This window comes from Hippocampus guttulatus, chromosome 13, assembly GCF_054856545.1.
Source record: "Hippocampus guttulatus isolate MCC_2025c chromosome 13, RoL_Hgut_1.0, whole genome shotgun sequence".
Classification (NCBI taxonomy): domain Eukaryota; kingdom Metazoa; phylum Chordata; class Actinopteri; order Syngnathiformes; family Syngnathidae; genus Hippocampus; species Hippocampus guttulatus.
The window spans coordinates 14,483,110-14,499,627 of NC_141273.1; the positions used below are offsets into that span (position 1 = coordinate 14,483,110).

At 43.7% G+C, this 16,518-nt stretch overlaps 2 protein-coding genes across 2 annotated transcripts; both read right to left on the minus strand.

Moving 5' to 3' along the window:
- Window positions 1-225: 225 nt before the first annotated feature.
- On the minus strand, window positions 226-9,257 carry tc2n (tandem C2 domains, nuclear). Its single transcript, XM_086128175.1, has 12 exons — window positions 9,177-9,257; window positions 8,741-8,812; window positions 7,703-7,876; window positions 7,204-7,377; window positions 6,118-6,182; window positions 5,897-5,966; window positions 5,554-5,648; window positions 4,998-5,114; window positions 3,972-4,163; window positions 1,995-2,109; window positions 1,714-1,916; window positions 226-1,379 (listed from the first exon to the last, which is right to left on the minus strand). Exons 2-12 carry the CDS (start codon window positions 8,808-8,810, stop codon window positions 1,275-1,277), a joined length of 1,380 nt encoding a protein of 459 aa, XP_085984301.1. The 5' UTR covers window positions 8,811-8,812; window positions 9,177-9,257; the 3' UTR covers window positions 226-1,274.
- Window positions 9,258-10,289: 1,032 nt separating this feature from the next.
- fbln5 (fibulin 5) lies at window positions 10,290-16,380 on the minus strand. The gene is made up of 11 exons (XM_086127101.1): window positions 16,181-16,380; window positions 16,014-16,068; window positions 15,569-15,617; window positions 14,905-15,231; window positions 13,119-13,241; window positions 12,627-12,743; window positions 12,238-12,354; window positions 11,861-11,983; window positions 11,630-11,756; window positions 11,346-11,541; window positions 10,290-10,739 (listed from the first exon to the last, which is right to left on the minus strand). Exons 1-11 carry the CDS (start codon window positions 16,231-16,233, stop codon window positions 10,578-10,580), a joined length of 1,449 nt encoding a protein of 482 aa, XP_085983227.1. The 5' UTR covers window positions 16,234-16,380; the 3' UTR covers window positions 10,290-10,577.
- Between the last annotated feature and the right edge of the window lie 138 nt (window positions 16,381-16,518).

Here is a 16,518-nt window from a genome sequence, read left to right on the forward strand (position 1 = left end):
AATTGCAGACTGCTGACCGTTAAGAACTTCCGGTGATGCAGGTCACGTGACGCCGTAGGTTAAAGGTGACATACAATACAGTATCGGTTTTTTGGGGGGTTTTTTACTGACCCCGTTGCATCATTTTTAAGCAAGCTGACTTTCAGGTAAAATTCTGTGCTTTGGTTAAATACACCACATGTATTTCTCTTCTGTTTGATTTTTAGTTTGACAGAAAACTTCAACTGGGATTGGCAATAAAAAGCTTGAAGCTTCTTTCGTTTTATTTTTGTTTTGTTTTTTTATTTGGTAACACTGTCATGACAGTGAAATGGATCCGGATTCTGGATCCAAATCCACACCAAACAACAGTTGGATCATTCCAAACATGCTGCACAACATCCAAATCTAGTCAAACCTTCCATCTTTGTTACAAAAGTGATACTCATCCAGGTCCTAGTTTGGAATCCAAATCAGGATTTGAAAAACAAATGAATCCCTTCTTTATTGACTCACACATGATACAACTCTTGAGACAAAAACAGGTAAGCAAGAAAGAAACAGAGAATCCTCTCTGGTGGCGATGAACCCGTCGTCCCGGCGCTCCACCATTTTGTCTAAAGTCACTCTCGTTCAGTCATCCGCACCTGCGCCATTCTTGTGCAAGGACTGCCGGCCATTCCCAAAAAAACATCAAATGATGCCAAAATAGTATACATAAAAGTGGGCCAGGAGGGATTAACGACATGGACTGTTTTTCCTTTCTCGCTGTTGGCCTGGAGATTTCTCAGTTTGCCATTGGTGACCTATTTTACGACAAAGTGTCCTGTCACCTTTATGGCCGCCAACAGGTGACTTTCCCGTCAAAGTCCCGCCAAAAGGCGTGCCTGTATCCTCTCGTATGATGCAAACAGATTGATAAGAACACAATCGCACCCACGCTTAATTGCACTAAGCTAATACAAATATGAAATACACTTTTTTTTTTTAAGTGCTGACGTCAGCAAAGGTTTGAATGCTACTCAAACACCAATGTAAACAAAGTTCAGTAAGGTTCAGCAACAAGAACTACGTACAATATTCAAGCAACCATGGAATGAAATGTTTCTTCGTAAGTGAGCTGGACCGACCTCTAATTCACACCTCTGAGTCGGTGAATTAGACCAACAATAACCACCAACATGTGGTCAAGTGTTAAACTGATCAATATCTTCAACTGGGGATTAGAACGATCAATAACACGAACGCAACGTTTCGCATTTCACATGTGCCCCCAAAAAAGAGAGATGGCGACTTTAAGTCACAGTATGCCAGGCCGCCACCACTTTCTCGGGATGGTCCACGGTGTCCTTCCACTGCTCCGCCGCTTCCTGGGTGGGGCCGTTTAATCCCAGCTGGACCTGCACAATCAAACGCAACTTTCTAAGTACATTCGTCACTTTTTTATTTTTTAAAGTTTGAGAACTCGCACGGCACAGCACCATACAAACTTGTCACAAAAAGAGGATACGTATGTCAATTGCATATTTTTTTTGCCATCGAATAGAAGATCATTTATTTGTTCTTCCTGTCACTATAAGTTGCTGCCATAGATAGATGGACAAAGATACATTTTATGTTATTTATCAATCATTTTCTCACCAATTAAGTAAAAATTGATCATTTCCCTGGAGTATTATCATGACTGCCAAGGTAAACCTGTTCGTAAGCGTATGTGATCGACAGATAACAGACCTGTCCGACACACTGCTTCCTTTTGACCGAGCTGCAGCTGAAGAGTTTGATTAACAGCTCGCATGCGGCCAGTTCCAAAGGGTCCAGTTCCAAGTGAAAGGTGTCGTTCCATTGACACTGCGCCTTGGTGGCCTTGAGCGCTCGCGTCTTCTTCTTGGTCGCTGGCTCGGCGGAGCCCAGCATCTCCACAGTCACTGCGTAGGCTGCGGAAAAAAATCATCATCATCATCGCGGGAATGTGGGTAATTTTTCTGGAATATGAAAATGATGTGGCGGGTTACCTGGCGGGAGGGTCGAGGCAGAAGTTGGCAGGTTTTGGGCGGCGAGGACTCGGACTTGCAAGCGTCTGCAGACGGGCTGGAAGCAGGTTGCCAGATGCAGCTCGCATCCTTGACCCTGAAATACAAGAGAGTGCAATGATCGATTGACTTGGAAGATAAATTGCTTCTTTTTATTTTATTTTTTTTAATATTACTCCTGCCACGTAGGTTATGTTAAATCCATGTTATTATTTACCTTTATTATTATACTGATAGCAGTTCATACATGATGACAATAATAATAATTTATTTATCCATCCATCCATCTATTTTCTGAACCGCTTTATCCTAACAAGGGTGGCGGGGCATGCTGAAGCCTCCCCCAGGTGTCTTTGGGCAGTAGGCGAGGGACACCCTGAACCGGTTGCCAGCCAATCGCAGGGAACACAAACAACCGTTCGCGCTCACAATCACACCTCAGGACAATATTGTGTGTTCCATTAGCCCGGCATGCACATTTTGGGAACGTGGGAGGAAACCAGAGTCCCCGGAGAAAACCCACGTAGGCACGGGGGGGAACATACAAACTCCACACAGGAAGGCCGGAGCCGAGATCGAACCCACGACCTCTGCACTGTGAGGTCGGCGCGCTAACCACTCACCACCGGGCCAATTTATTTTATTTATTTATTTGGCTTATTTTTCTTATTGTTATCCCTAATCATCATCATCATATCATGTTAAATTCAATCTGGTTTGACATTTGCTATGTGAATTCAGGGCCAGAGTCAAAACCAGATCTGATCCAGATGAGCCATACTGTAAACAGGAAAACGGAAATATCCCATGAAATGTATTGACATGCTTACATCACAATATGATTTTTGGTGCATCTGCATTTTTTTTTTTCACTACAATCTGGACTTCAATTTCACTCTTAAACTAGTCAACAGTAGTGACTCATTTCACTTTGTAGCCCTGTTGGAGGTCTGCTGTTTCTGTTTTTGACTTTCTTGGTCACTCTGTAAGAACCAGGTGGAAGCAGTCCTTGCCTCTTGGGCCCTTCCAAGTAAATGACTGCAGTGATTGCAAATAAAAGGGAGCTTTTGTGTGCTTTGGAAAAATGGGGGACAGATGGGGAGAGAGAAAAAAAAAACCCTGTACCTCTGAGCAATAAATGATGATTCACTGATGATTCACACGCAGCTCTCTCGCATTTTACCCTCACTCGCCAGAAATTGGCCAATTGACCAACAACAACCAAAATCACTCATGTGTGCTCTTGATGTGCTTTGAAGTGGGAAAAAAACAACAAACTTTGTCATCGGGCTATGTGACGGCGACGACATGTCGGTCGCACAGATTAACAACCAGTAAATCCGGAATGTTCCCTTTTGGAGGAAAGGAAAGAGGAAGTAGTCTTTGGCTGCAACAGCTGTGCAGCGAGTCAGACCGCATTTCATCACAGCCCAGAATAAAACTGGTTTACAAGGGAGGCTCATCATCAGTGCTGATGAGGTGACACACACTGCGTAAACATCATCCCGTAACAGTCTGCCTGGAACTTGTGACAAACTACGACAGGCTGCGATTCTCTTGCGGCGGGCAAGAAGAAGCCTTTGTGACAACGTACAAAGTGATTCGCCTGGTTGCCTTTTACCAATCCAGATCTGATCTGTATTCACATTGAGGCAAAAGAGCAATCCAGATCATCTCACCTTTGGATTCCTTAACTTGATTTGACGACGAAATACAATGCATTTGCATTGAATCTTTAAAAACGCTTTTCTTAAAACAATTACTGAAGAGAAATGGTGATTTGGCTTTAGTGTGCAATTCATTTTAAATGAGCATGCCCTGTTGTGTTTACACTGCAGCAAAATCGCAATCGGGATCAGATCTGGATTCAACATGATTTGACCCTGTACATTACATTCAAGTGTGATTCCCCACCCCCACGCCCCACTCGTTGAAATTTTTTTGCCCTGTCGTACTCACGGAGAACTTGCATGGACTTCTGAGGGGCTGCCACTGCTCAATCTCCTGCGGGCCGAGGGGCCGAAGCGACAGGACGCACTTGGCCACCGTGCGCTTCTTGGCCCCCTGCGTCTGCAGCTTCAACAGCAGGGCGCTGCCGCGGAGGCTCTGGAGGCTCAGCGCAAAGACAAACGTCTCCATGAAAGATGTGTCCTGTGCGGAGACACAAAAGCAAATGATGACTGAAAAAAGGTCATGAAGTGACACAACAATAGCGGTAACAGCTGAGTGCACACGGGCGGCTTAGCTTAGCAAACATTTTGAGACGAAAGCTATGTTGACACGGGGTTTTGAAAAACAAATATTTTCACCAGTACGGGGTTGCGAAAAAAAAAAGTGTCTCAAAAGTGGTATTTGAAAAATACCTTAAAATTTAATTGCAAGCTCTAAAGTAGAGTATATGCCACAGGCCATGGTAACCAAATAGAAAGCTCAACAAAGGCATTTTTGGAAAAGGCAAAACACTTTCATGAATTGAAGAAAATGGGAATCGTTTCATGTGCACAGGGCATAATTTCCCTAAAAACTAGAAAAAAAATTTAAGGGTTAATACAATTTGGGAAAAAAAACATTACTTGAGCCAATTAGAAGCCTGTTGACGTATACTGTCTAAAAACATACAGTCACAACATACTGTAAATAAGGGTACCGGTAATCATTTTTGGGGGATTTCTAAAAAACTCATTTTGACTTTAGTTCTTTTTTTAAATTCAGTTAGATGTGATTAGTTTTTAAATTGTTGGTTAGTTTGAATTAGTTTTTATTTTATTCAGAAACATGTCCTTTTTGCTTGGTTATTATTGGTTTTAGTATTAGTTTTAATAGCATATGTGCTTACAAAAGGTGTGTATACTCAAGTAAACCACATTCGTGATTTGAGGAATATGGGAATCATTTTAGGTGGATATACGGGATATAACGAAGACCCCAAAAATCTAAGAAAATGTTATAAAACCTATGTTTGAAATGTCAAAATGTTTCTCATACCTGACAGTATTCCTTGATGGAAGTCTGGAACTTGACCGGTTTCGGAAGCGTGATGACACCTTTGATTCGGATCTTTGGCTTTTGGGCTATATTCACTGGCAAGATGAGTTGTGAACACTGACGAGGAAAACAAAAAAACAAAAAAAAACAGGCTACAGTCATTGAGAAGCTTTCCCATTAGGGGCAGTGCCCCACCGGATCCGCCAGACGGGAAATGTCAGTGTTTTAACAAGTATTATCTTAAAATACTCAAAGGGCTTGTTATTGGAGCCATTTTGTTAAATGTGACTTCTTTGTTGCTGTCCTGTCGCCCTGTTCCTTCAATCTCCTCTGCGACAACTTTGCCCCAGTTGGCGTTTTCATTTTTGTTTTGTTTTGCAGTCTCTAGCACAAGCACACCTTGTTTTAGCATTTCTTTTACAGATTTCTTCTAAGAAAGCAGTTCCTTGTCCGTATTAGCACTTATGTATCATTGTGAGCCTCAACACAGAGAGCCCATTTACTGGGTCGAGGGGCTTCACAAAGGAGGCCATTGTCCCACGCAACGAAACTTTACCTGGACCAGCGTGATCCACACCTGCTCCATCTCCTCCTCGTAGCTCAGTCGGACACACAACCTCCCCAGGTCGTCACCCAACAGTGAGAAAGAATCTGAAAGGCGACGAGAACGCAATGTCAAGTGCAAGTGTGCCTCTCGGGGGCAGAAATACTTGTGCCCCAAAAATGTTAGCTCTCAAACTGTGACATAATTAAGACTCTCTTGTGAAAACGAACAAACAAACAGTTATTATACATACTGTATTTTATGCTACTATATATTATCATAATTTCCAATTCAACAAAGTATAAAATGTGACTTGCGGACACTACAGATGACAAAAAGGTGTGTTCATTTCTACCTGCGCTGCTTCTCATCGAGTCACTGACGGAGGCCGGAGTGCTCAGGACACTGGACATGGAATCAAAGCTCTACAGGAGACAAAAAGTGGGTATGTAAAAACACCAACGTAAAAACATATACATCATGTTTATAATATATATGGAATATGTGTACTGTCTGTACTGTAATGTATGCAACAGGTCACTTTGGTGGGAAAAGACCAAACAGTAAGAGTCTGACCTTCATTTCAGGACTGTGAGTGGTGATGAGCTCATTCATGGACCGACTAAGTCGCTCACCAGAGTCTGCAGTCAAACAAAGAAAAACAATAAAGGTCAATTTTATATGAGCGAAAAAAATTTTAAAAACACACACACTACTGATGTACTCGTTGTACTTTTGTTGTGCTGCTTTGAGACTATAATAGCTTGAAGCATACTTTTCTGTGATAGGTGCAAGTAGAGAAGTGCCCCACCTTATTCATCAGCAATTATAATGAGCGTGAAGAGAGCTCGTAAAAACGGAAGTGACATGGCGAAAGACAGCCACAACACAAATGACCTTACAAGACCAAAGATCACAACAAATGACTTTAAAAGACTGAAGAATAATAAAAAGTACAAAGAGTGAGTCCGTGACCCGATACATAAAAAAGTAAAATAAATGAAAAGTACAAAAATATAAGATCACGAAAACTACAGAGCAGCAAAAATTATTTTACTGTATTTATTTATTTACTTACTTATTGTTTTTTCAGGCTACCTACAGATCTTATTGTTCTTGTTTTGAGGGACAAAAAAGATCTTTAAAAAAATCCAAATTAGGCATTAAGGCCAAGTGGGTTGGTGCCCCACCAAATAAATGCTCTTCACATCGCTTCACATTCTGCTTAGCAACGGGTGACATCACAAACATGGAAAGGAAATATGGAGTTACTTGGAGTGCATCAAAGAGCAACAAAAGGAAAGCTAATTTGTGTCTTATCAAGTATTAAGTATTGATCATTTGCAGTGGGGCAAGTGTGAAAGTGCCTACCACATTCTGCCTAGCAACAAGGGGCGTAATAAAACCGTGAACGATCCAATCAAAGTTGCCACAAAATGTTATCTTTGTACACTGAGGTTGGGAGCGCCTGCCGTAAAATGGTCAATAGCGTTGAAAAAAAGAAAAGCTAACTCTCATCAGGGGCAAGCTGGGAAGTGCCCCACGACATCCGGAAAATAGCACTTTGGGGGATTACAATACTTGCGCCCCACAAACAACTTATATATCCAGGATCAAACTAATATTAGTAGTTAGTAGTACGTATACGGGGGATCTTCACACCTGAGTAGCTTGTGTTGAGCTCAAAGTCTCGGGAATTGAGGCTAGACGAGGTCCTCTCGGGATCCGCGGTTGCAGCGACGGTATGCAGACTGGACTCTGAGCTATATGCAAAAGAAGTGGCCAGGGGGTTCAGCAGCTCGGCCTTCCTCTGAGCGTACGCGCAGCGGGTCGGACCTTAAGCACAAAGAGCAGCAAACGAGGTCAGCGTGCCGATCCGGCGACCGCACGGCGACAAGGCAAATGTCCAATTCTTTTCCAAACAGGACATCCTGCTCGGATCATTCAGTCACGCCTCGATCACTTCTGAGCACATTTTAATCAAAGTCAGACCCATGACTGACTCTCATTATTCTTGTGTTGGGCAGTTGGAGAGAATAGAGTAGCTTTTAAATAAATACTAATTAGCATCAGCGGTCACATCAAGCAAATTGTAGGTGAAAAACCGACATTGATTAAACATACGGATATATTTTTATCTGGGACGCGTCAATGAACGCACCGGGCATCCCGTACTGCAGGTTAGGGGAAGAGGCGGCTCCAGGCTGCACGTACGATGCCTTCAAGGTGGGCAAGACAAATGGGACCTCTTTGCCGTCAGGGGGCATCTTGGATAGGAGGTAGTCTTCCTGAACCCCCAATCGTTTTGGAGTGACGGGTACCTGCACTGCAACACCTTTAGGGGGCAAACGTTCAAAGCAGTGCTTGATTATTTCTGTGTTTGATTTGTCAATTTGTATTTGGGGCAAGTGAGAAAGTGCCCCACCTCCACCCAAAATGTCATACTGAGTGTGAAGTTTGTGGGTGAAATACTTGCGCCGCATGACTTCTGACTGGCAACAACACAAATGTGATGTGAGCGGGAATATAAAATCAGTTTTAAAAAATGATAACGCTAGGGGCAAGCAAGGAAGTGCCCCCACCATCAACAGAAGATGTAGGAGGTGACCAAGAAAAATATATTTTGTCGAAAGCTGCATTGATCATTTGCATTAAATACTTGTGCCCCTTGAATTCTGCCTAGCAATAAGCGACATCACACAAAATGTAACCAGGAAAAAGAATTGCGTTGATCTACACTTTGCTGTAAAAACCTGGAAACATGCATTAGGGGCAAGCAGCAAAGAGCCCCGCCACATTCAGCCTATGTGAAATTTCCTTAGAAAGGCTGGATTGTGTTCTGGAAAACAAAGAGCTCAAATGCAAAAGACGCAAAGTGCCATTTGGACAAAATTAGAGCCACGTCTACAAGCAGACTTTGATGGTGCATTTCCTAAACTTGAAAAACAAACACTACAAAGCAAAACCCCACAATCCATATTAACATCGAATTCCTTAAATAAAACTGGAAGCAGAAATTTAAAACAGATTTAATTTTACTCATTTCACCATATAAATGGGCAAATCTGCCTTTGCATTTACACTCTTGAAATAAGAATGGACACGAGTTCCTGCCGAGTCTCCCTGGCTTTTTTCTGCCATGTGGGTCAGCGAGGCTCTCTGACTTGAGACGCGCAACCGCTACTGTGTTGAACTTTACCTGTTGTCTCCTCCTGCTCCTTCTCTCGCTTTTTGGTGAGCTTCTTGCAACAGTTTTTGAGGCACTCCATGCCTGAAACAAATCATTTCCAGCCTTTTAGCAATAGACCAAATTGGTATATTTAAAAATATATATATATATATATATATATATATATCTTGAAAAGTGCGGGATAAAACTGCAAAAAGTGTTTTCCACTCCAAAAAAAATCACAATCCGGTTCACGCATAATCAAACGTGACTTAATTAAGTACAAAAACAGTATCTGCATAAATTACAAACAACAGTATGCCGCTTCAGAGTCTCACCAAAGAACAAAGTTATTTAAGCCCATTCGTTGATTAAAGGAATTTCTTTTCAGGCATACAATGATGGGAAAATGAATACCAAATATGAGTTTAAAAAAAAAAAGATGAAGGAAAAAGTCAAGTCTCACCTGGTTTGCTTGCTTGCTTTCATTGAACAGAGATTTTTCTTTTTATAATTGCTGGTGTGCCTCCAAGCCAGTCACGTCAACACAAGAATGACGAGAAATGCCAGGCGGCTAAGGTTTACGCTCCTCCTCCTCCTCTCCCTCTCCCTCTTCCTCCTCCCTCCTTTCCCATGCTGGCATCTTTTCCATATGTTCCAAGGAAAAGCGGAAGACTTTTGTTGTGTGGAACTGAGTCCACACTGATGCACGTGACTGCACCATGCCAACTGGGAACGTCACAAATGTCGCACGCGGCAACTGGAGGTGAATTTATCTATTGACTGATTGAAAAGAATTTATTTTAAAAAACATACATTGGTTGTAAATAGACCACTTCAACATTCAGTCAATTGAACTAAATAATTCATAATGGAAAATTTGACATACTGTATTTTTAACTTCTTTTTTTTTTTAACTGCGATGATATTGTAAGATTTTTCAAGATTTCGATTCTTCAATTTAAAAATCTTTTTCATCATTTAAAACGAAAAAAAAAACCAGATTTGTTATGTGCGTGCACGCAACACAAGCTGTCAAATGTCTCTTCAGAGAGCGAAGGTCCAAAGTTCCATCTTCTCATTTGATGTGGACGTGTCTAATTCCCGGACTGATGCTGTGTTTGTGCCGTCTTCCCTGAAGTGCAACGAGCGCAGGTTTACTTGAAGCGAAATGTATTTTGTCTCTATGCTGATGTTTGTCTCAATAGTTGATTGTCTTGAAGTGGGCCAGCACCTTTTCTTCATTCACCAGCTCAGCCTCATCCCTATAATGAGGGATTATATCTCTCAAAAAGTCGATTAAATGCATGGTTTTTAGGGTGTTATTCCTCTCGATCCTCCTCTCCTAAAAGGCATTCTCTGTTGGGTTGAAGTCTGGAAATTGACTTGGAATGTCAAAAACCTTTCACTGGTGTATGGTTGTTAGTTTTTCAGCATATGGACCCTGCAATGGGCAGAGGACCAGTCCAGGGTGTACCCCGCCTCTGGCCCCAGTCAGCTAGGAGAGGCTCCAGAGCTCAGCAATGTAAGTGCTCGAGAAAATGAATGGATGGGATGAATTCATGCAAAAAGGCGCTGCGGTGGTTTCAGTGGGCCTGCTCATACAGACGTTTATTGTAATCAATAATTCATATTTGATGATAGACAATAAAAGTCTTGTTCACAGCTGATCTGAATGGGGGAAAAGATGCAGCGGTGGAGGTACTGAGAATACAACGTTTTGCGGTGCTTCTAAGAAGAGGATGCCAGAAATTGTACACCGGACGCATCCCGCTACGGCATCCATCTTGCCGCCTTAAGAGCTCAGAGTCCATTAAGGCGGGGCGGGGTAGGTTCCGTCGGGCTTGTTCCCGACCGTGACGACGCATCAGAAGGGATGCGCCGACACGAAGATGGTCAGACGGATGATTGAGCTGCCGCGGAAGTTGATGACGTTGTTTACCGTCACCATCTCCAGGTCCAGGACCAACTCTCTGGGACCCTTGATGGGCCGCGACAGCACCAGTGTGGCGCTCAGATTGCTGGTTTGCTAATAGAGAAAATTCAAGTGTGTGTTAAAGACGCAAATGCAAAGTCAAGTCAAGTCAAGTCAACAGTATTTATGCAAAGTATCACACACCTTTATAGCTCGGTGAAAAAAAAACAGAGTTAGTTTATTTTTATTTTTTTATTACAGTACAGTCAAACCTCGGTTTTCGAACGTCTCTGTTCTCGACCAAATCGGTCTTTGACCAAAAACTTCGAGTTTTTATGCCTCGGATTACGACAGAAAATCGGTTCTTGACCAAACTGAGCGCACTTGAATGCGCCTCGGGTAGACGAGGAAGTGATGCTTCCTCGTGCGACGTTCCATTGTGAGCAGACGTGTTCAATAAAGATTTTATTAATTTTTTTTTTTTTTTAAAGAGCGTGGCTTCGGTTTTCGAACAGCCTTTTGGAACGGATTATGATCGAAAACCGAGGTATGACTGTATCATGACAGAACGCTTTCAGGATTCACACGACACTCCGTGAGATATGAAAACAGTAAATGAGTGGTCTTGGCGCCCCCTGCTGGTAGCTTTCTGCAGCGCATGACATGAAAATAAAGAACGCTGACAGTAACTGACGAATGACGCGTAAGCGTGTTCCTCACCCTCATGTAGAACTCTCGGCCCTCGTTGCCCGACTTGATTTGGAAGATGTAGAAGGCGCCCGGGTAGCGTGTGGTGGCCTGCATCTGGAAGATGTCCGCCGGCACGCTGCGTCCGGACGACAGGTCCATGTGTCGGTACAAGATGGTGAAGGGCTGGTCCCTGCACGCAGGGTTGCCCGTAGTGCACATGCACTGACTGCGCATACCAGAGAGCAAAATGTGTGAGGTCGACGCTTTGAGTACCGACCGCGTCGCGTTAAGAACCGCGGCGACGCGGCACTCACTTGTCGCCCACTTCAACGTAAGGAGGCGGACACTGTAAAGGAGCCAGGCATGTGTGGCCTCCCTGGAAATTGAAACAGACTCGTTCTGTTGTACAGGTGTTGTTACCACTCTCACATTCATTGATATCTTCAAAATCAAGCACACGACAACACCACTCGGGGTCAGTTCAAACATGGGAGTGCACAGGAACGCTTTTTGATTGGTTTGGGAGCGGACTTTTTCAATGGTACCTTCGCAACTGCGGCCGTCCTCGTAGACGAAGTAGCCGGGTGGGCAGATGCAGTTGAAGGAGCCCGGCGTGTTCAAGCATTGATGCTGACACAGGAACTCGGAGAAGCTGCACTCGTCCACGTCTGCGGGAAAGTCACGAACATGTCAAGTACTGTATTTTTGCAAATGAAGAAAGATGAGCGATGAGCCAGAACATGCAAACTCCACACAGGAAGGCCGGAGCCGGGATCGAACCCGCGACCTCTGCACTGTGAGGTCGATGTGCTAACCACTGGATCACCGGGCTGCCGTATTTGATTATAGTTCATTCCAATACTTTTCTAATACAATCACAGTCATTGATTCATCTTTTTTTTTTAACTCAATTTGGCCATACCGTTGCAGGAGGTTCCGTCGGCTGCCAGTTCGAACCCTTCGTCGCAGTTGCACATAAAGGAGCCGTGGTTGTTGAAGCAGCCGTGACTACACGGCTCGTCCGCGCACTCGTCCACATCTAACACGCACACGCACACAAAATTTATGCAACAATTCCCGTAACTCTTCTTTTTCTGGAAATGTTTCCAAACAGATGATTTGCATTTGCACTTTGTTAAGGTTGCGTAAGATAGATTTTCGGGAGACATCCCCGAAACATCACTTTTGACTTTATGTCCAATTGTAAAAAAAAAAAAGAAAAAAAGAAAAAGGACCATAAAACATTAGACGGTGGCCAAAATTTCTGTTACAAGGTGGAGTTGCGGAAATTCGTAATGTCAGCGAACGCACCTTGGCAGCTGCGGTTGTCCGGGTTGAGGAGGAAACCCGGGTTACACGAGCAGGAATATGAGCCGGGCACGTTGGCGCACAGCTGCTGACAGTAACCGTAACGACACTCGTCAATATCTGCAAAGAACATGGTAAGGACACGCGGTGTGAAAATAATCATTTATTTTTACCCAATCGCAATCATTAAATTGGCGAGAAATATGCATTTGCAGTAAATGACCACAGAATGTCGCTATTTCCTTTCGTTGGTATTCATTGATTGTATTGGGGCACAGCGGATATCCGATGATTTTATTTAAATATAAATACTTATTTGTTTGTTTGTTTGTTTATTTATTTGGGAGGGGATGAATTCATCCACAATGACAGATCAATAAAGTGCGAGTAAACAGCCACTGACAACCGACCAATGAGAATTAAGACCTGAAGCACAAATATTTGGTCTACTGTGTCATGACTGACCTTTTGAACACTCAATGAAGAGCAACTCACCCTGACATTGGCCCCCGATGAGCCAAAAGCCTTCTGTGCAGGAACATGTGTAGCCCCCCGCTGTGTTGATGCACACCTGGGTGGGGTTACAGTGGTGGGAATTGGTCTCACATTCATCAACGTCTGAAAGAACACAAGATAACCACATAATGAAGTCATAAGAACATGTGCCTGGTGTAGAAATATTTTGGATAGTATTTAAAAAGCACAGTAATACACAAACATGACCGCAATTCACGGCGAGTCACTCAACACACAAACCGGTGTGGGCTCTTCAAAATTGCTTTTGGGAAAAGTGACTGTAACACGAACTGTCGCATGAGCGCAGTCGTAGTCGCAGTATTGCTGAAAGTGTTTCACTTTCTCTCAAGTAATCCCAGAAATGTCCCAGCTGCCAACCCCCCCCTACCGCAGCTCTCCCAGCGCACCCTTCTTCGCCGTGTTTTTTTCCCCACCCTCCGGCCTTTGTTTCAACAACATTCCAGGTTGGAGCTGTGAGCTATCGGCTCCCATTTTGTTTTTGCTCCACATTAAAAGATCGCTCTGATTACGCGCACAATTGCTCCGACTTCCTTAAGAGGCAATGAGAAAAATCTACCGAGGCGGAGGGAAGCGGAGGGCCTCTTGTTTGCTCAGGCGGCCTCGGGACAGGCGATAAGCGGGACCCCGCACTGCCCTTCAGGGAACCCAGTTGCTTCACCGAAAGTCGAGTTGAGAGGAATTAAGTGAGAGACTTGAAATTGGATTCTTTTACCAGAATACTGTAGAGGTATTTTAACAATTGGAAGTATCATACAAGTGTAAAAAGAAGTGACTTTAACTAAAATATGAACAGCAAAGCAGTTATATATATCGTTTTTTTTAACAGTACATCATACACATGCTCTATGTACATACATATACTGTACATACACATAGTTTTTAACCAGTTAAATGAACATTAGCTGAAAAAGAATCCTGCCATGTTGGCTGGCCTGAGCTCTCGCTTCACAAGATGACATTTGTTTTAAAGTGATTCCAACATGGACCCCCAAAATACAAGCAGCTGCAGGAATTTCTGGCTGTGTTTGTGCTAAATGGTCCAACAATCTAACTGGTTCCATTTCCACAAAAAAAAAAAAAAAAAAAAAAAAAAGGCCACCAAAATTCCACTGTCACTCCTGTCAAAGCCAAGTTTGTTCCACGTCCAGACAGGAAGTCTATAGGTGGTGTCATTACATCATAACACAGTGGCGGGGGTGGGAATGTGTCTGTGATTGATTGGCTCATTACACATATACACAAGCAGGCTTGTTCTACGCAATACAAATATGGCAACATGACTTCATTTTTGCCACTGGCATGCCCTCATTTACCCAAAACAAGGCGGCCTTTTGAGTCACACTTTATGTGGCACACCTGGAGCCCCTTAATAACATCCAACAGAAAAAAAAAAAAAACTAGTGCACTTGTGTAAATAGGGGATTATTGTAGCAATACATTTGTTTTGGTTGTTGCAGTTTGCAATGCATCATCCCAAAAAATACAATGACATTTTTTCGTACTTCAAAGTTAAATACAAATAAAATGTATTCAAAAGTATTGTGATGGATTTAAAAAAAAAAACTTGGTAATTTTTCACATGCCACTAGAGGGAGCCCTCGTACCCAACTCAATGAACCAAAAAATTCTGAAATTAGATTTGATGGGAAAATACTAATTCACAAAACACAAGAATTGAAAAAGACTTGACACACAAACAAATGACAAGAAGAACGCACACAAAGAGCAAAATAAAAGCACTCACCATTGCAGGTTCCATCATCCGCTAGCGCATAGCCCAGGATGCACGGCACAGTGTAGCCCACTTGCGGGTAGCTGGGATCGGCCGACCTCGGGGGAGCCGGCACGTAGCTGTTCGGCTGGGTCGCGGATGTGCCAGTGCCGGCGCCGCCCCCACCACCGCCCCCGCCCCCCTGGTATGTTGATTCAGGCTGCTGCTGCACCTGCGGGGGCTCGGGTCCGAAGGGCTGATTGTAGAGGCCGCGGGGCATGCACAGGTAGCCCCCGTTCTGGTTGACGCAACGCATGTCCCCCCTGCAGGGGTCTGGAAGGGTCCGACACTCGTCCACATCTGCAAGATGGACACGACACAGACACACACACACACACACACGCAAAAAAGCAACACACTTTACTAAGCAACGTGAAATTTAGCAGGGCATTAGAAAAGCTATGCCTTTCAAGATGATTACATCTCAGTTTAAAACTTATTTCTCCAACTAGTCCTAAACTCTAACGTGTGGATTTTGGCCTATTTTACTGCCGCTTCCCCACTTTTTTTCTTCTAAACAGTACATTTGTTAAATGGGGTTTGGTTGCACTTAACTTTGAAGTACATTCATATACAATCTTGCTAAATCATGATTTGGACATTGTAATTGTTAACGTGGCTTGAACAGATCACTTACCCATACACTGTCTTGATCTGCGGTCGTATCTGAAGCCATCTGTGCACGTCTGTGTGAACACCAATACAATTACATCCTTATCTGGACATGAGCTCAAACGTTGTATTCTAAAAACAGATTCTTATGAAATTTGTATTCGGACATGACTCCCGACCACGCCTGGCTACTCTGTAGCTCTGCCAGTGATTGGTTGAGTTGCTGTCCATTTTGTAAATGGATTAAATTGTGGGGCTGGTCTCTTGAGGTAAAATGAAAGAAAATAAATTGCACTGCATCTGCCCCAAAAGACGGGTGGGTGCCCACCGGGCATGTGCTCGCTATGGCAGATGGCCAGTCCAGCCCTGATGCCTGCTGTATTCCTGATCGAATAAAATCTGCACGTCTTACTTCTCTTGATGCAACACAGTCGTGTTTGTGAATGAAGTCCGTGAATAAAAATCCATACCTGGCTGTGTGCTGACTGCATACAAAGCAAAATAAATAGCAGAGCTGCCACCATCCTGCAAGAAAAGAAGTCCACTTTGGTTTGTTTCACTTTTAGGGTGGATTGCAAACTCCCTGTTAGTCGAAAACAACAACGACCACAAAGAAAGAAAAAAATCTAATACTGACCTTGTAGAGGAGCAAAGCGTGAAGCCACGTATGTCACCGAGCGCGTTTTTCATATCCTCCCCAGCTCCTTTCAATTCGACGACCCTTAAAGCGTTGACCCCCTCTGTGAGCTAAGACCCTCAACCGCACAATGTCATACACTTCCCTCAACCTCCCCCCCTCTCCCCAAAGTGGACCGAGGCGCTACTGGTGTCGCCACTTTTTTAAAAAATTGATTTAGCTCTGCCTCCCGCCCCCTGCCTCAATCCACAGCTGGATTCCATCAGCCCAGGAAGGGACGCCCCCCCGACACACACACACACACACACACACACACACACGCACGCACACACACACAC

Bases quoted from the DNA above. Each gene is read 5' to 3' on its own strand.
- tc2n (XM_086128175.1), bottom strand. From the start codon at position 8,810: ATGGAGTGCCTCAAAAACTGTTGCAAGAAGCTCACCAAAAAGCGAGAG. The intron at 4,164-4,997 runs GTATGAGAAACA...GTCTCCGCACAG, and splicing joins CCATCAAGGAATACTGTCAG to GACACATCTTTCATGGAGAC. The intron at 2,110-3,971 runs GTGAGTACGACA...CTTGTATTTCAG, and splicing joins GAAGTCCATGCAAGTTCTCC to GGTCAAGGATGCGAGCTGCA.
- fbln5 (XM_086127101.1), bottom strand. From the start codon at position 16,233: ATGAAAAACGCGCTCGGTGACATACGTGGCTTCACGCTTTGCTCCTCT. The intron at 11,542-11,629 runs GTGAGTGCCGCG...TGGTATGCGCAG, and splicing joins TACGTTGAAGTGGGCGACAA to TCAGTGCATGTGCACTACGG. The intron at 10,740-11,345 runs GTGAGGAACACG...TTTCTCTATTAG, and splicing joins GCCGAGAGTTCTACATGAGG to CAAACCAGCAATCTGAGCGC.